The sequence below is a fragment of the Cavia porcellus genome, unplaced genomic scaffold, assembly GCF_034190915.1.
Source record: "Cavia porcellus strain 051 isolate PalLab524CR breed Dunkin Hartley unplaced genomic scaffold, mCavPor4.1 scaffold_1, whole genome shotgun sequence".
Lineage (NCBI taxonomy): Eukaryota > Metazoa > Chordata > Mammalia > Rodentia > Caviidae > Cavia > Cavia porcellus.
The window spans coordinates 192,007,647-192,027,652 of NW_026947484.1; the positions used below are offsets into that span (position 1 = coordinate 192,007,647).

Sequence of the window (20,006 nt, forward strand, 5' to 3'; positions counted from 1 at the left end):
AACTATATGAATATATTATTGTTTTTTTCTTAGGAGATGAGATCTTGCTATGTTGCCCAGGCTGGCCATAGACTTGTGGGCTCAAATGATCCTCCTGCCTTGGTCTCCTGAGCAGCTGGGACAGTAGGCACCTGCCACTACATGAGGCTGCTATTAGTTATTTAAAAATACTAAAGCAACAGAAAAAGTAAGCTACCTTCTGTTTCAACTGCAGACAGTCCCAGATTTACAGTGATTCAACTTAGTTTTTCAACTTTATGATGGTTGAGTGGTGCATATGTGATACGCATTTAGCAGGATTTTACGTTCAGAATGTATTGCACAGTTTGAATTGTGATCTTTGCCTGGGCTAGTAGCATGCTGTATCATACTTGTTCAGAATGCTGGGCAGCAAGAGCCAGCCTCAGCTCCTGGTTAATCATGAGATCAAGGGATAAATATCCACCTGGGTTGTAATCCTACCACTTTGGAAGGCTGTGGCAAGAGGACCTCAAGTTTGGCCCAATCTGGGCAACTTAGTGGTTCAGTGAGACTTCTTAAAGTAAAAAAGTTTGAAGAGGGGTAGGGATGTAGTTCAGTGCCAATGCCCTGGGTTCAATCCTCAGTGCCAAAAAAAAAAAAAAAAAATGATGATGATGATGATGAAGAAGAAGAAACAACTTACTCTCTACCATGTACTATTTTTCTTCTTCTTCTTTTTTTTTTTGGTACTAAAAATCAAACTCAGGACCTCATGCTTGCCAGGTGTTTTTGTGCTGCTGGGCTATATCCCCAGCAATGTAGTGTTTCTCTTTCTTTCTTTTTTCCCCCTCAAATCCCTTTTATTTCAAGGATAAAAAGAAAAAGAAAAAAAAAACTATAAGGAAATTTCAAAGCATATCAATCAGGGGTAACAATGGTGTCATCCCCAGATTATTCACCCAGGGAACATAGCATCTGCATTCAGCTGTCTGTACTGTGTTTCTTAGTTACAATGCTTGGTAGTTAGCTATGTCAGATACATTTTCAACTTGTGTTGTTTTCATTTTAGAGTTGGGTTACCAGGACATAATCCCATAATAAGTTGAGAGGATCCATACTTGGGCATTTTTTAAAAATCAGCATTTATGGGCCAGGGTTTAGCTCAGCAGCATAAGTGCCTGCTTGGCAAACATGAAGTTGTGAGTTTGATCCCTGGTACAAAAAAAAAAAAAAAAAAAAAAAAAAAAAAAAAAAAATCAGCATTTGTGTTTTCTGAAGAATTGAGTAAAAAAGTAACAACAGCATACTTGGAAATTCATTTCTTCAATTTTTCATTTAACAAATAGTGTTAGGTAATTGGCATGTGCCAAATGGCAAATAAGATGGAAACAAAGTCCTAGTTTTCATAGAATTTACATTCAGATGGGGGAGATGGATGATATTTAGAGAAGTCAAAAACAAAGAAAAGAATAAAATGGAGATAAAGTGATAAAGGAAAACCTGTACTAATTTATGATCTAACATACTTTGATTAGCAGGGAGTAATTGAACTAAATATTCAATTTGTAAAATACTTTCTAAAGAAAAAGCCCAGGCTCTAGTAATGGCAGGGAAGTTTCTATCTGACTCATTCCCACAGTGAGCTCTTACAAACTCTGGAAAATATTTTTGAAAATGTTCACAAGCAGTGGAAAACAACCAGCAACAGGCAGAAATTGCAGGAGATTCAATCTCTAAAAAAGAAACAAAAGGGAGTAGATAAGATACACGTTTAGTTCTTCCTCAGAGTGTCCTATAACCCACATGGTGTAGGTTGGCTAAAGCTCAAGCAAAAAAGCCACCATTGTTTAGGCGGGTACTTGAAAACGGAACTTGGAGGTTATAACATCTGAAAATTGAGAGGAATAATTCTAGAAATGAGGGGTCACAGAGGGGAAGTCCAGAACCTGCACATTAATTATTTTCAAATTCTTGGTTGACTGCTGAGCTGCAGGTGCGTGGGACTCCAAGAAACTCATCGGAAAACAATAGCTGGAGGCCCAAGAAACTGAGAGCAGTTTCATCTGTTGTCTGTTTCAGTGGAGACTGTTTAGAGTTTGAATCCTACCAGGTTAGAGGGCCTTCACAAGTCTCTCAGGCTTTTCACGGAAACCCCAGAAACTTGTATCCTGAGAATATAAATTGTGTCCAGTTTACTCCTTAGGAAAAAAACTAAACCAGATTTATCCTAATAACATTCATTCATTCATTCTTTTGAGACAGGGTCTCACTATGTAATTCAGGCTGGCTTCAAACTTGTGATCCTGCTGCTTCATCCTCCCAAGTGCTGGGATTATTATAGACGTGCACCAGTATCATAATAATGTTTTAAACCAAGTTTCTACAAATTGCACATCTAGGAATGTTCTGCCCACTCAAATGAAAGTAGATCTTACGAAGAGGATAACAGAACTTGGAGCTGGAAGCTCTTCAGTGTATCAACCACAGTGTTCAGTGTATAATCATCAATTACTAGATTTGTGTAGAAACCAAAAAATTTGATCCAATGTCAAGAAAAACAGTAGTCAGTGAAACAGACCCAGGGATGATCAGATGTAATTAGCAGACTCTCAACAAGCAGCTGTCACAGCAGAGTCAGGGAAACTATAAAAAATAATGTAAGACTGAAAAGCACAGTATATAATATAAAAATTCAATTGATGTAGATGCCAAAGACAAGATAGGGTCAGTGAACTTGAAGACAGATAAATAAAAATTAGGTAAAGAACAGATCAACAACAAAAATTACGTAAAATGAAAAATAGAGCTTCAGTGACTTTTGGGACTGTATCGGAAGCAATCTAATAAAAGTGCTATTTCAGAAAGGAGGAAGAAAATGGGGCAGCAGTCTTTTAGAAGAAGTAGTAGCCAGAGCTTTCTAAATTTGGTGGAAAAAAAAAAATCAATGTGTAGGTCCAGGAAGGTCAATAAACTCCCAAAAGGTAAATACAGAAAAATAACACCAAGGCACGGCATAGTCAACTTGCTGAAAACTGAGAAAAATCTTGACAGCAGCATGGGATAAATGCTGCTTCCTGTAGGGGACAGTGGTGTGAAAGATAACTCTAAAATAACAGAGACCCAAAGATAGTGAACCATCTTTAATATGCTCAGAGGGAGGGAAAAAAGCCCTGCAGAAATACTTATTCTGTGAAAGTATACTTTAAAAATAAAGGTGAAGCAGGTTGAGTGTGGTGGCAAATGCATGCTCTGAGGCAGGAGGATTGCAAGTTCCAGTCTAGACTGAGTAATTTATCACCTTAGTAAGACCCTGTCTTTAAAAAGGGTGGGGGGGGGGAATATATATATATGGAAAGAGAGAGAGACAGACTTCTGACAGACACTGGTTTAATCCAAAGGCCCCAAGTTCAGCACACAGAGATGTAAGTAGATTTAAAATTATGACAAGAGTCATACAGATAGGAAGGGGTGTTTATTATTATGAAAATCTTATCTTGCCATACATAAAGTGGTGTAATAAGGTAAACGGGAAGATGTTCACTTCCCTAGGAACCCCCCCCACACACACACACAAAAATACAGAGATGTACAGATAAAAATCCAGCAGAGGACCAGGCATAGTGACGTATGCCATGATCCTAGCACTCCAGAGGCTGAGGCAGGAAGATGGCTGTGAGTTTGAGGCCAACTTGAACTACATAGGGAGAGTCTCTCTCAACACAAAACAAAACAATTATAAAAGCCCAACAGAGGAATTAAAATGGCCTGCTTAAAAAAAAATTAATGTAAAAGAATGCAGGTGTTTTGGCCACCTTCTTCCCATCCCTGGACACAGTGTCTGATACCTGCGACTTAAGGAGGAGTTTATTTTTACTGGAATTCAGTCCATGGCTGGCTGGCTGGCTCTGAAACAGAATGGAGGACTTGGGCGTGTGGGGAAAGGGGGCTCTATCCCAGGTGGGTGGAGGAAAAAGGGCTCTACCCCAGGTGGCTGGGAGCAGAGAGGAGCCCAGACAAGGACATCCCTTTCCATGTTACACCTGCCCGGTGGCCTGCCTCTTCCAGCCAGGCTGGATCTGTGATTATGAGGCTTTCGGAGGGACATTTTAGATCTAAATCATAATAACAGCATCAGAGGAACAATGACAAAATGCATAAGGGACAAAAAGGAAACAAGTGACACAAATACACTTAGTGATATCAATAATTCTACTCAATGTAAATGAATTTATTCAATTAAAAGGCAATGATTGTCAGAGCAGATGAAAAGCCTGCATGCGATTTACTAGACACAGAGTATAAAGGTACTTGCTGATCTAAAATAAAATGAAAAAGGTAACACCATGCCCAAAGTAAACATGAAAGCTAGAGTGACTGTGTTTATATCTAGACTCTCATATAGTGACTAGGACGACAGGAACTGCTATTCTTTTTTTATTTTTATCTTTTTCTTTTTTTATTGGTACCGGGGATCGAACTCACGACCACACACTTGCAAGTCAGGCACTTATGCCGCTGAGCTAAATCCCTGGCCCCAGGAACTGCTACCCTTACAGATATTAAAATGGTACAAGATTAACTCCTTAGGAAGCTGTAACAGTCCATATGCATCTCATAACAGTTTTAAAATACGTGAAGCAAAACCTGAGATAACTAAAGGAGATCCAAACAAACCTGCAATTAGAGTTGAAGATTTTAACTTTTTTTAGGAATTGATATAATAAGTAAATAGAAAATCTCCAAGGATTCAAAACCCTGGAGCAAAACAGGTGATGACCTTTAAACCTAACTGACATTTAAAGACAAGTTTTCCCAGTTACTACAAAATACGTGTTCTTTTCAGATGTATATGAATATTCACCAAGATAGAGCAGGTCATGGAGCGTCAGCTGAATCTGTGAATTTCAGAAGACTGAACATTAAGAGAGTACATTCACTGATCACAAAAGTTAAATTAGAATTTAATAACAAAGATAACTAGAAAAGCTCAAAATATTTGGAAACTCAACATATTTCTTCAGTAGTCCATGGCTCAAGCCAGAAGTCACAAGGAAAATTAGAAAATATTTTAAACTGAATATTGTGGCATATCAAAATTTGTGGAGGGCAATGAAGCAGCGCTTGGGAGAAACTTACAGCTTTAAATGTTTATATTAAAAAAATTTTTTTTATCGGTACTGGGAATCAAACTCATGACCATGTGTTTGTTTGCAAAGCAGGCACTTATGCCGCTGAGCTAAATCCCCAGCCCTAAAATTTTTTTTTTTGTTTCTTTGCTTGCTTGCTTGCTTGCTTGTTGAGATAGGGTCCCGCTGTGTAGTTCAGTTGCTCTGGAACTCACTGTGTAACCCAGCTGGCCTTGGGCAATGCTGCCTCAGTCTTCCAGGTGCTGGGATTACAGGTGTGCACCCCACACTTGGCAAAAAAGGACTTTAGAGTTAGTGAGCTGTTTCTGTTTCAATACACAAGAAGATGAGAACTATTAAACCCAGAGCATAAGGGAGAAAACTTAAGAATGGCAATGAATAGGATGTAACAATAGATAAACAATAAATTAACAGAGCCAATGGTTAATTCTTTAAAAATAATAATAAAACTGACAGACTTCTAGCAATGCCTAAGGAAATAAGAGCATAGAAGTTACTAATATAAAAATGACAATGGGTATATCACTGCCAACACTGACAGGATAAAACGGGACTATTTTGCCAATAAGTATGACAAGTCAATTTGGATGAAATGGACAAATCCCTTGAAAAAAAGTGCTGATTACAAAACTGATGTTGAAGAAGTAGGAAATTTCAATGGCCTAATATCTGTTAAAGAAATTGAGGTTGGTACAGTGGCACACGTCTGTGCTCCCAGCACATGGAGGCTGAGGCAGGAGGCTTGCCAGTTAAGGTCAGCCTCCACTACCTTGTGAGTTCGAGACCAGGCTGGACTGCAGAGCAAGACCTTTTTTACAAGTCTATCTCAAGATTAAAGACCGGAGTGGAAATTTTTATATTCTATAATTATATTTTATGATCTTGTCTGATGTAGATGAAGTAGATTAAGAAATTGTATGTACAGTGTGTTTTTAACTATGTTAAAATATTTGCATAAAATGGAAGAAAATTATATTGTTGATTGGTAGATTTGTGAATAATTTCCATATTGTGTGTTTTTAAGATAACATATAAAGAAAAGATCCTATCTTAAAATTTAGTCATGACAAGAACTTTCAGGCATTGAGAGTTGATGTTAGTATAGCATGAAGTAATCTTGAAGTTGCATTTCACTACTGCTTTAATTCTGTGAAAGCTGCTTTTTCGTTCTCTACAGAATTATCCTTGCATTAGTGGTACCATAGAAAGCAAATTGGGAAGATAATTTCCATTATTCAAAAATTCATAGCACAGTGACATGTTGGGCATCCTGATTTCCTATTCTTTTTTTCCTAGAAAAAAAATAAGCTCCGCTTTCAAAAGTAATATTTTTTCTTATTAAAGTGCACATTTCTTTATAAAAATTGCTATTGAAAAACAAATGGCCACTTTTAATGTTGGATTCTTTTTGCTTAATAAAAAGAATTTTGTCTTCAGATGTTCTCCCTCCAGCTGCTGCTGAGGAGGGTACAGGGAGACTCCTGAGGGGAAGCATGTGTTTCATCTTGATCTGGGTGATTGCTACACAGCATGCATGTACAAATTAACCAGTCTGCAAGTTCACCTATAGTCTCTGCTCTTTATTTTCTGTTTAAGATATATCTTAATTTATTTACTTTGTTTCAGCTAGCAAAAATTTGAACATGTTTCTCCCTACATGCAGCGCTTTTTGGTGTGTTAAGAATGTGACTGTAGGGCCAGGGAGATAGCTGAGCAGTACGGTGCCTGCCTGGCAAGCGCAAGGTCATGAATTCAACCCCCAGTACCATGAAAAAGAAGAAAAAGTGTGAACACACTCTCAGAGTGTTATTTTTCTCCTTCTCTAGAAACACGTATCGCATGATTGAACAAGATGACTTTGACATTAACACCAGGCTGCACACAATCGTGAGGGGGGAGGATGAAGCAGCCATGGTGGAGTCCGTAGGCCTGGCGCTAGTGAAGCTACCAGACGTCCTCAACCGCCTGAAACCGGATATCATGATTGTGCATGGGGACAGATTTGATGCCCTGGCGCTGGCGACCTCTGCAGCCTTGATGAACATCCGCATCCTTCACATTGAAGGAGGAGAGGTCAGTGGGACTATCGATGACTCTATCAGACACGCCATAACGAAGCTGGCCCATTACCACGTGTGCTGTACCCGGAGTGCAGAGCAGCACCTGATAAGCATGTGTGAGGACCATGACCGCATCCTGCTGGCAGGCTGCCCCTCCTATGACAAACTCCTCTCAGCCAAGAACAAAGACTATATGAGTATCATTCGGATGTGGTTAGGTATGTATGTCAGGCTTTGTCGGCTTATGGCTGTTTGGTCAGAACATGTTGGTTATCTTTCAGCTCTTTTAGAGACTCAAATCAAATATTCCATCTGCAATCAGAAATTTAACCACTTACCAGTGTACCTCAAGCCTCTCGGGCAGTACCTGTGTTTACTGATGAAGCATTGCTGGGCCACATGTCATTTCAGCAGGTTGATTTTTTTTTTTTGTCTTTTTGAGACTGGGTCTATCCATGCAGTTCAAGCTGGCCTTGAGCTCACTTTGTAGCCTAGGCTGGTCTCGAACTCGCAATGATCCTCCTGCCTCAGCCTCCCGAGCGCTGAGATTACAGGTGTGCGCCACCATGCCTGGCAGCAGGTTGATTCTTGTACTGAATAAATTTTTTTTTTTAAGTTTTTTTTTGGTCTTTTTCGTTTTTATCAGTACCAGGGATTGAACTCACGACTGCCTGCTTGCAAGGCAGGTGCTTATGCCGCTGAGCTAAATCCCCAGCCCCTGTACTGAATAAATTTGATAAAATTGTGGTTCTTATATTTCCTGTTATCTTAAAAAAATTAACAACAAATGCAACTTCTGGTTTTTCTGTATTTAAATAATTGGACTGGTGATTATCTTGCCCTATTATATATACTACTTTATCTCTGAGATTCACTTTTTCTGTAAAATAGGTTTTCTGACTGAACTTTCAAAAAATCTAGTCTATATTTATAGAATGGAATGCTTTTAATTCATTAAATATAATAGAGGTGAATAGTTACAAGGACAGTTCCTAGCCAGACATGGTTGTGCACACCTTTAATTCCAGCACTCTGGGAGGGTAAGGTAGGATTGCAAGTTCAAGCCCAGCCTGAGCAACCTAGAATGTTAGAGAAACAAAACAAACCAAAAATCAATGACAGCTAAAATAAGGCCCTAGATTCATTCTCCAGTACGTACCCCCACCAAAAGTTACAAAATTACATGTGTAATATGGTGCTCCCTCCTTTGCATACCCAGGGTCTTCCTACTGAGCTACATTCCTAGCCCTCTTTTTAAAAAAATCTCTTAAGTCACCCAGGCTTGGGCCTTCTGCCTCAGCCTCCTAGAGTGCTGGGATTACAGCTGTGCGCCACCACACCTGGCTTATTTTTATAAACACTAAATCGGTGAGAAGGTTAGGAAGTGTGTACACCAAGTCATTTATCATGTTTATGATGTGTGTGTGTTTATTTATTTTTGTCTTGTGCATTTTATTCTTTACTACAAAGGAAAAATTATTTTAATTTTCAGTGCTTTTTTGGTGATACCGTTGGAATACTCAGTGAGATAATGAATAGTAAAAGTAGTTAACAAGTCTTAAATTCTTATCACTGTAAGACAGTTTGATAATTATTGTAGAAAAGCAAGTCATCAGTTTGTTGTTTTTGTGAATAAAGTGTTTAAGTCTTTAATTTTTCAGTGATCAGTGATCTAGCTTTCTGAATGTTATCTTTTGGTAGTGAGGGATAAAGTAACAAGTTTACAAAACAATGCTAATTGGTTAGTTTATAGTTAGACTACTATGCAAGAGAAAAGTGAAGACTGATTGTGATAGGAATTTTTTCTAAAAAGTAAATGTATTGAATAATGGGATAGAAAAAAGGATTGGGTGATTGTGTAATCAAAGAAATTGTGTGTATTTTTGTCCAGGTCATGTTAGAACAGAAAAAGAATTGGGCTCTCTTATTAAATTAATCCATTCTATTTATTTCTTATTCTTGGGCAGATTTATAGTCATCAAAGAACCTGCCAAGATAATGTTGGATGAACAAATTTTTGTCACTTATTCTATTTTATTTCATATACTTCTGAGTCATACTATTAGCTCTCTGTGTATCAGGAAAGACTTGTGTCACAGAAGAACTTAAAATGAATCGGGAAAAGAACATTAGAAAACAGACTGCGGCAAGATTATACTTACAGGGCTTACAGTCTTATTTGGGGTCATTTAAATAGTTCTTTATGAAGGGAAGGATGATAAAATAGCAAAAACTGGATTTTGTTTTGTTTTTGAAATCATGAGGAAGAAACCTCCAGACGGTGAGCCAGAGCCATCCATTCGTGGCAGTGGTATGTTTTGCACAAAGCTTGTACTTGCTTCTGGATGAGCAACTCCTCCAGTTATCATTGCCTATAGGAGAGCAGGGCTCGGGTGGACACTTAGAGCATGCTGCTTTGTAACTAGACCAGTAATTGGTATAACAATCTAATTAAAATACTAGCAAAGTGAAAAAGGGTGGAGCCTAACCTGGACAATTTAGTGACTTAGACCCTGTCTCAGAAACAGAAGTGAGGCGGGTAGCTGGGGATGTGTTGTACTGGGTTTAATCCCCGGTGCAGGGCAGGGAAAAGTGAGGGTAGCTTATTTTTAGTTTTATGGAATAATATAGGCCCTGGGATACATGTTCTATATTGTTTGGCATAGCATTGTGAATCCAAACTGATTTCACTTTAAGTATTTGCTAAGGAATGTCTTGGTATCCCCAAAACAAATGAAGTCTTTTCAAATCTTTGAACAGAGTTACAGACACCTTGGCATTCATTGACTCTGGTAGGTGATGATGATTCAGGGAAATGCAGTACTTATGCATTAGTTGAAATATGTTTAATGCTCACACAATCTCTGAATTCCTTCATTTTACAATATACTATTAATAATGCTTCATTAAAAATAGAAATTGGAAATACTTTTAGTATTTTGGAGTATTTTGGGTTTTAAGACAATGAATTTCTAGTTTGTGCTTGTTAAAGGTATATTTTGTTTATAGCATTAATTATTAAAGTTTGCTGATTCCTTCACCACTTGCTCAAAGTTCTTATTGTTTGTTCCTAATTTGGATGCCCTGCTTAGAACATGACAAACTGGTTTGTTTGTTTTTTTTCACTGTAGAATTTTTTAAAGCACAAATGTTAGGGCCTGTCTTGCTTTTAGAATTTGCTGTTGCTTTTTAGGATACTTAACTATTGGAGAAATGTGATTTGCTTTTTTTTACACAGGTGATGATGTCAAATGTAAAGATTACATTGTTGCACTGCAGCACCCGGTGACCACTGACATTAAGCATTCCATAAAAATGTTTGAATTAACACTGGATGCACTTATCTCATTTAACAAGCGGACCCTTGTTCTGTTTCCAAATATTGATGCAGGTAATTGAATCATGTCACCCGTCTCTTCAGATTTTGTTTCTGTTACCTCTTGGTTGCCTTCCTGTCTTGCCTATCTCTAATGGAAGGCCACTGTACTCTGAAATGCATTCCAGTTTTCAAAGAGTTACCTGTTTTTCTAAGATCAAAGAGTTGTGATGTTTTTGTTGTGTGGTAGAAACTTAATTAAAAAAAATAGATTTTTTAAAAAATCGCTAATCTCTACTTTAGCCTCATTTGAGTTTTCACCAACAGCCATGAGACATAAATCTTAGAAATCAAAGTGAAAGAGTAAAGTGATTCCCAGGGAGTGATTCCCCTGCTCACAGTAAAATGTCCATAATTATTATTCCTTGTTGTTTTTGTTTCTAATTTATGGTAGCTGTACCTTAAAGTAATCTCGAGCATAAGCAGTTTGGATCTGGAGTCCCCAGCCAGTTGATCCTCAGGCTGCCCTGGTTGTCATCTGCTGGTAGGTGGTACAGTACTGAGGGCTTGGTACTAGGGAGAACTTAGGACCAGCTCATGGACAGATGAGGTACAAATGAGAAAAGCTGGAGCAGACTTGCCACAGAGGAACTATCAAATACTAATGGTTATTGTTAGCCGAGACTGTTCATTGCTGAGTGCTTAGGCGTTTTTTGATAAAGAAGGATTTCTCAGCAATGCCCACATCCTCACCATCTGACTCTGAATGAATCGCCCTTTTAATGTCCCTTGAATAATCTTTTATGTTAAGAGAAACAGATAAGGTATTAGTTGAAAAAAAAAAAAACTACAGTTATACCCCAGTTCATGAGTGCTTCTGTTTGCAGATGATTTAGTTTGCAAGCAAAAGTGTTTGGCAAAATTTTGCTTCCCTTTGCAAACTCTGTATTGGGTGATAAACCATGGCAATCTTCCCACACAAACACAAATGCAGCCATCTTCCTCCAAATTGTGAAACACATTAAGTTCATAAACTGAAGCACAATTGTACTGGGTCCAGATTTTGTTCAGGTAATGTATAAATATTTCAGAAAACTAATATTCTTTCCTAATCCTTTAAAGCTGTATAAATATTTATAGTGTATTTAAGTATCTTTCAATGATACATTCTATTTGTAATGTACTTTTCTGAATGTATACACCTTAGAGTAGAACTATGTTTCCTCTGTAAAAATAAAGGGCCCCATTATTTAAAGGTGAGTATTTAAATCATGAATGCCACTATGGGTTTTTTGATAAAATGTATATAGGGAACAATAGGGAAGTATAAAAGCTTCACTTTGTCCTTATCTGGGCCCTATTCCCCAATATAGAGTTTTCTAGGAAACTACATTAGTGTACATGGATTATTGCTAAGAGTCCAAGTCTGAATCTTGGAGTAGAATACCTCTGCTGCCCACTAGTAATTACAGATGAGGACTGGTATGCTCTGGTAAGACCTTATATAGAAACAGATGGCCTGGTGTGATCCAAGGAGTGAGACCCTGTCACGTAGAGGAAGTTAGAACACACATGCACAGCTCCTGCTCATTCAGTGGCACCTGCCCACTCTGGGCACCTCTCTGTCTTGTAACCATTCAGAATAGCAGATTTTCCTTCCTGGGCTAGAAGAAATAAACCAGAGTCACAAACAGAGAGGCAATGAATAGAAGTTCCTCATCATAGATCTTTCAAAAAAATTTAAATCAGGCATTTAAGATAAAATACCAATCTAGGGGTATAGCTCAGTGCTTAAAATGTTTGCCTAGCACACTGGGTTCAATCTCAGCACTGAAAAAAAAAGTGTGAAAGAAACACAAGATAAAACAGCAGCACACTGTGTTCTTGGAGCTTTGTCTGCACACGTGGGGTGGACCCTGATGAACTGTTAGTATGAGTGTGAGCAGAGCTCAGCAGGGGGTCTGATCCCCTTGGGGCTGGAGCCTGTGATGTTTCTGTTTAGAGATGGCTGTGCCTGTTTAGGATAAATGTTTTTACTGGGTTCTGTTTGAGGATAGGTTTTTTTTGTTGTTGTTTGTTTGTTTGTTTTTTGGTACCGGTCATCAAACTCAACTTCAGCTCACCAGCCAGGCGCTTGTACTGCTGAGCTAAATCTTCAGCCTGGCCCTTTACTGGGTTCTGTTTGAAAAGCTCCTACTGCTGCTGTTTGGAGACCCTAAAGGAATTGAAACAGAACTGGCCACATGTTTTAGATGCTTGTTATTCATGGAAATGCCACTGGTTACAATTACTATTCCCCAGTAACTAAGGAGAGTGTTTGGGGAGATTTCTTTAGGGGGACACTTGCCAATGAAGAGGGCTTCTTTGTCTCAAGAACTGTTTCATAATCATTTCTTTCCATTTCACAGGGAGCAAAGAGATGGTTAGAGTGATGCGGAAGAAGGGCATTGAGCATCACCCCAATTTTCGCGCAGTTAAACACGTACCATTCGACCAGTTTATACAGCTGGTTGCCCATGCTGGATGTATGATTGGGAACAGCAGCTGCGGGGTACGGGAGGTTGGAGCTTTCGGAACACCTGTGATCAACCTGGGCACACGCCAGATTGGAAGAGAAACAGGTGTTTGCTTTTACTTATGTTTTACCTACTTAGGCTTTTCATATTTGTATGGTTTTTATGAGGTGTGTGTATGCCAGTGAAGATGTATATTCCTATGAAGTGTGAGCAGATGAGATGAATATTAATAGCCTAGGATCTACAGATAATCTATAAATAGCACATAGTGATTACCGAAGTTTTTAGGGTTCTACTTAGGTTTTATTACATTTGTAATATTAGGGCTAAGTGATTGTGAGTTAATTATGATCTCTAGCCAGGTGAGATAAGTCACACCTCTAAGTCCAGTACTAGGAAGCTGAGGCAGGAGGACTGTTACAAGTTTGAGGCCAGCCTGGGCTACACAGTGAGTTCAAGGCCTGTCTGAATTATATGGCGAGACCCTGCCTCAGAAAAAACCCAACAAACAAAAAACCCAAAATAAAATACCGTCTCTGATGGCCTTGTTCAAGAGAGAATAGTAGCACACACCTGTAATCTTAGCACTTGGAAGGCTGAGGTAGGAATGCTGCAAGTTCAAGGCCAGCCTGGGCTACATAGCAAGACCCTGCCTTGAAAAACAAAACAAAATGAACAGAGAGGGAGAGAGGATGTGGCTGAATCTGTCATGGATGTATGAGTACTGCATTTTCATGCACTGGACCTAGGGTACTTTCAGCTCATACTTGAGAAGATGGCGATTCTCTGTAAGGTGCTTCCTAGTTACAGTGTAAGTAGTGGCGGTACTGATGACTGTGTTGAGGTAGATCCTGTTAACATTCGCCCCTATTCTGATAACTGTCCACATGCGGGTGTCTTTGTGTAGCTGAGAGAAACATGTGTGATGTCATGGAGAAGGAGCTGGACTAGGACCAGGGGACCAGTTCCACTGCTGGTCCTTCTTCTACTCTCCAGAAGTGCCACCCTTACTTTCTGTTATCTTCAGATCTCTCAGTCTTAGAATGCTTAACGCTTAAGAGTTCTGGTGAAGAGGGAAGGCTGGCAAGGGAGACTGAAAAGGAGCTGCCAGTGAGGTCAGAGGAAAACCAAGAGGTGTAGTATCATCAAAGCCAAGAAAATGAAGTGTTTTGAGGTAGTGGTGCTGAAAGCTGCAGAGTGTTCACGAAAAACAGGAAAGGGATTGGTAAAGTGGTCTCTGCTTTCTGCCCCTGCATGGACATACATGTGGGCACCCATCTAAGAGTCCTCCCCTTCTCACCTTTAGAGTGGAGTGGGGAGAGAAGTGCGTGTCTCCTGCCCGTCACAGCTCGTCCTCCTCCCCGCTGTGCTCTAAGCCCCATCCCAGCTGCCTCCTCAGGAACCTGCCCATCTGTTATGCTTTCTCTTCCTGTGTGGTTAGCCTTGTCACCACTTAAACATGTAGCTGCCTAGCGGCCTAGAGACGGTACAGACAGCCTTCCTCTGATCTTGCATCCCTCTCCATCACTCACTACTCTTCCTCTCTTCATGGCCAGGCCGCTTGACAATTGTGGCTGTCCTTTCCTTGCTGCAGTCACTGTCTCACACTGGTCAGCAAATGTGTGTGGAAAAGTGGCTGCTTGAGCGGCTGGCTGGCCAGCTCTGCCTGCCCAGCTGAGTAGACACATGGAGGGCGGGGCGGGTTGAGGGGTGGACTTGATAGGTGACAGGGAAGTTGGACATGGGATGCCAGATTCAGCCACTTTGTTTATGCCAGTAAACAAGTGAAACTATGCTTTACACCTTTGGGAATTTGCCCTTAAATGTGTAAAAATTATACCAAAAGTGCTTGGCAGTCTGCTGGGTTTCAGGATTGAATTATAAACATAACACACTGCTGACTGTTTGTTCTTTGGATGCTTCTACTTCCAAATCACTGAAATGTGTCACTGGATTTACCCAGGGGAGAACGTCCTTCATGTACGAGATGCTGATACTCAAGACAAAATACTGCAAGCACTGCACCTTCAGTTTGGTAAACAGTACCCTTGGTGAGTATGGCATCTCTCTTTTGGAGTGGTTTAAAAGGAGAGTGCCTCAGAAACTATTTGAAAGCTCCATGTTGCATCATCTGAAGAGGATTTTCTTCTATGCTTAGGGTGCCTTAGCTGCAGTGAGACGGAGTAGCAGATACATCTTTCTTAGTGCTCTGCCACAGTTCCAGTGTCTTTTTTTTTTTTTGTCTTTCTCGTTTTTGTCGGTACCAGGGATTGAACTCATGACTGCCTGCTTGCAAGGCAGGCGCTTATGCCACTGAGCTAAATCCCCAGCCCCCATTTTCTGTTTTTTTTTTTTTTTTTTTTTTTTTTTTGTCATTTTTATTGGTACCAGGGATCGAACTCACGACCGCCTGCTTGCAAGGCAGGTGCTTATGCCGCTGAGCTAAACCCCCAGCCCCCTTTTTTTTTTTTTTTAAATTTGTCTCAATTAAGTAATGTAGTACTTTGGCTGGGAAATACTTCTTTAGCATAATTTGATGTTCTATAAGAATATAAAATTGTATATAATGATTTTTCTAGGTGGATTTATGTTTTGAAGTGTGTATACATTATAGAGATGTTACTGTATTTTTTGAAGTTCTGGAGATTGAACCCAGGGATGTGCAAATACTAGGAAAGTACTATATAACTGAGATACATCCCAGCCCAGAGATGTTAGTTTGTGTGTTTTTTGTTTGTTTGTTTGTTTTTTGGTGACTATATTGGAAATTCAGTCCAGGTCCTTCTCACTAGCTTTCATGAAGTTGCCCAGAGTGGACTTGAATTTGCAATTGTAGTATATGTTAGGATTATAGGTGTGTACTACTATACCCAGCTAAGATGTTATTTAAATTTTTTTTTTTTTTGTTAGTACTGGGAATTGAACTCATGATCTCGTACTTGCCAGGCAGGGGCTATGCCACTAAGCTATATCCCCAGCCCTAAGATGGTATTTTAAAAAGCAGACCATGAACACTTTTTATATTAAATCCTGTCTGTAATACAGTGTAACATGCATGGCAGACGCACTTAATTGTCTTTTTTGAATACTACAGTTCAAAGATCTATGGGGATGGAAACGCTGTTCCACGGATTTTGAAGTTCCTCAAATCTATTGATCTTCAAGAGCCACTACAAAAGAAATTCTGCTTTCCTCCTGTGAAAGAGAACATCTCCCAAGATATTGACCATATTCTTGAGACTCTGAGTGCCTTGGCTGTTGATCTTGGAGGGACAAACCTTCGCGTGGCAATAGTCAGCATGAAGGTAAAATCACTGCTAAGCTCTTGGGAGTAATTGATTTTTAAAACTTATGTTTAGAAGGGAGGATTGTCAACAGACAGAATCCATGGAGGTCACCAAAGTAGAAGTGGGGAGCACTGACTCACTTCATCCATAGGGTGGTTTAGAGGTTCATTGACTCCCGTTTTCAGGACATGTCAGTGGGAGGCATAAAAGGCTTTTTTTGGCAGAATTTTAAAAATACACACGAGAAGAAATAGTCTACGGGCCCTCGAGGGAATCTTGTGGTCTCGAGCTGGGTATATTTATAGGGATTTGAGGATGTTCCTAAAATGGGCTGTCCAGAATGTGGATCCTAGCATACCAGGTCTTGCCCATTTGGCGGGCTGTGTTAAAAGGTAAACCATTTGTGTGTGTGTGTGTGTGTGTGTGTGTGTGTGTGTGTGTGTGTGAAGTTGAGATGTGCTGTGTTCTTAATAGCATGCTTCCTGAGTAGGGGTGGGAAAAAGGCATAGTCAGGCCCAGAGCCAAGTTTTCAGGTTAGTTAAGGCTCCTAGGTTTGGTGTTTTTTTTTTTTGTTTGTTTGTTTGTTTTTTCCCGTCTTTTTCCTTTTTATCAGTACTGGGGATCGAACTCACGACTGCCTACTTCCAAGGCAGGCGCTTATGCTGCTGAGCTAAAGCTCCAGCCCTCATAGGTTTGGATTTTTAAAGGAATCTTTAATACACAAGAAGTCATTTCTTGTAGTGATTTTAAAAAGTATGAGAACATAGAACAGAGGTTAGTACTTTAAGATTTAGTTTTGTAAAAGCATGTTGACAAATATTAATTTTATCTGCAGTTGAACACTGAAACAAATTAAAACAGAAAAATTCAATGTCAATACTGATCTTTCATGCCTAATTGGATTTAGGTATTGAGTAATTTATATTTTATGGAAAGAAACTTTCAAAGTTTCTTCACTTCTTTCATCGTGTGCTATCATTCCTTACCAAAACCTTCACTGAAATTTTAAAACGTGCTGTTAAGAGTAATATTTCTTTTCTTGAATATTCTATAATGTACCGTTTTGAATTAACTTTCAAAATTTTAGACCATGAAATATACATGAATAGAGTACCCAAAAATATGTTTTAACACAGGTTAACTTTGTTTATAATTATGACAGAAACATCTTTACCTTTAAGATAGTAAAAACAAACTGAAAAATCCCCTTCAAATATAAAAGGTGTCTTGGATCAAGTTATTTCCTTGTACAAATAATAGTTTCTCAGTCAAATTCACAAAAAAATTAAAAAGTTATACTTTATTATTGTTAAGCAGTGCATTTAATGTAGTGGAAAAAGATACAAGAATTCTGATTTAAAATCTCAAACTATTATAACTTTTAAAATAAGAGATGTAAAAGTGCTAAATTTTTTAAAATGTCAGCATTTCCCAAGTTGTATTATAAATTTAGCATTAGTCAATATTTCCATTGGATTTTTCAAGTATAACAAAATTATCATAAATCACAGTGGGAGTTTTGAAAGTTTAAAGGCATTTCTAAAACTTGGTTAAAATAAGCTGGGCGTGGTGGCTCATGCCTGTAATCCTAGCACTTTGGGAGGCTGAAGCAGGAGGATCATTGTAAGTTCGAGACCAGCTGAGCTCAAGGCCAGCCTGAACTTCATATTGAGACCCTGTCTCAAAAAAGACAAAAAACAAAAAAATCCCCTGAGTTAAAATAATGAGATAAGCAAAGAAAAATGTAAAAGCAATAAGTAGAGATTATACCTGTTTAGTATTAAAACATATCACGAATGCACAATAATTTAAATGATGCGGTATTTGAACTAGCCAGCAGGGCATTTAAAAACAAATAAACAAAGAGTATTTATAGCATTATTGGCTTCAAATATGGGAGATGTTTAAATTTAGCTACTTAGGACACTTTGACTCAGTATTTAAAAGAAAATTTTGTCAGCCAGACAGAGCGAACTATGCCTGTTTAATAAAGTAGATTCAGATTACTCACCATTCACGTTGGTTTAAGAGAAGGCCATCTCCTGGGCTGTTAGGCGGTCGTGGCTGGGGCAATCCTATTAGGACAGGTCCCTAACACTACTCAGGTTACTCAGCTGCTCCCTCCCCAGGAGTCTTCTCAGGCTGCAGAAAAAGACCAGAGGAGTCACAGCATGCTCCCTAGCTAAGATCAGTGAGAGGTTTTGTTTTTTCTCTTTTAGGGTGAAATAGTTAAGAAATACACTCAATTCAATCCTAAAACTTATGAAGAGAGGATTAATTTAATCCTGCAGATGTGTGTGGAAGCGGCAGCAGAGGCTGTGAAACTGAACTGCAGAATTTTGGGAGTAGGTGAGAGTAAATTACAAATCCAGGAAATGTTTACTTTAATGCATACCGTCTCTTAAGTGGTTTGCTTCGCTGGACATCACGTCCGAGTCTGCCCTGAGTATAAATAGTTCCACTTTCTGTCTGTGACCACAAGCAACACAGCAGGCATCAGGGAGAAGCATGGAAGGTTCTGGTTTTTTGGTACCTACGATTGAATTCATGACCTGGGACTTAGCAGGCAAGTGCTTGAACCCCTGAGCTAAGTCCCCGGCTCTGTGTTAACAGTTCTGTACATAGGTGGGGAGTTACAGATTTAAATCAAAACTGTCCGGGGCCTGGGATTTAGCTCAGCGGCCTAAGCGCCTCATTAGTAAGTGCAAGGTCATGAGTTTGATCCCTGGTACAAAAAAAAAGAGAAAACTGTCTGGTGTTTTGTCGTAGTCCTTGGTAATGTTTGTGTTAGGAGTTTGGGGTGCTGTAATTTATGTTTGGAGCTGAGAGAAGTTAGCATTACTTTCCTAGGATTGCTAATCCGAATTATTTCACTTGTGGGTCTCAGGCATTTCCACAGGTGGCCGTGTAAATCCTCAGGAAGGAATCGTCTTGCATTCAACCAAACTAATCCAAGAATGGAACTCTGTGGACCTCAGGACCCCACTGTCTGACACTTTGCATCTTCCTGTGTGGGTGGACAATGATGGCAACTGTGCCGCCATGGCAGAAAGGAAATTTGGTCAAGGGAAGGGCCTGGAAAACTTCGTGACACTTATCACCGGCACAGGTATGAGGGGAAGGGAAGCTTGCTTAGGGAGCTGTAGTGTGCACAAGCCTGAGTCCCTTACTCAGCCGGTCACAGCTCTGCCTCAGGCTTCACTTGCAGCTGGAGTGGAGCGCTAAGGCACGAGGTTTTCTGAAGTCTTTTTGAGCCTTGCTGCCAAGCTGGGCATACCTGTGGACATTCTAAATTCCCAGGAGCTTTCAGCTGTTCAGAGTTCTCACGTTCCAAAGCTTTTCATTCCGGTTTACGTTCCAGTTTTTGGTTAGTCTCTTTGGTTACTCTCTTTGGTTATGTCTCAGCTGTTATGCTTTGTTCTGGGAAGCAGAGAAAATATATTTGTCTTTAAATGTTCTTATTCGATCTCCAGTACAAAAAAAATGTTCTATATAAACCTCCCCATGCAACTTCCCTGAGCAGAGGGATAGACCCTAGTCAGGTGAGTGTAAAAGCAAGCCTTTAAACTGCCCCGCCATTTGCAGCCAGGTAGGTCAAAACAGTTTTTGAGTAAGTCATTTTTGTTCTCTCAGTTACTGGTACACAGTACTTATATCTGTATATCAGTGCTGGAAACATGGCTGTTGTTCAAGGTGACTGTCAACCCGGGAAGTGAGTG

At 39.5% G+C, this 20,006-nt stretch overlaps 1 protein-coding gene across 4 annotated transcripts in view; it reads left to right on the plus strand.

Annotated features, from left to right (window-relative positions):
* Gne (glucosamine (UDP-N-acetyl)-2-epimerase/N-acetylmannosamine kinase) overlaps positions 1-20,006 on the plus strand; it is a 48,023-nt gene that overhangs the window by 17,664 nt on the left and 10,353 nt on the right. For all 4 annotated transcript variants that reach the window (XM_063225394.1, XM_063225406.1, XM_063225399.1 and 1 more), the window contains exons 3-9: positions 6,935-7,386; positions 10,407-10,559; positions 12,893-13,105; positions 14,964-15,051; positions 16,095-16,305; positions 18,507-18,636; positions 19,175-19,396. In XM_063225394.1, coding sequence (XP_063081464.1) covers positions 6,935-7,386; positions 10,407-10,559; positions 12,893-13,105; positions 14,964-15,051; positions 16,095-16,305; positions 18,507-18,636; positions 19,175-19,396 — 1,469 coding nt within the window. The remainder of the gene's footprint in view (positions 1-6,934; positions 7,387-10,406; positions 10,560-12,892; positions 13,106-14,963; positions 15,052-16,094; positions 16,306-18,506; positions 18,637-19,174; positions 19,397-20,006) is intronic.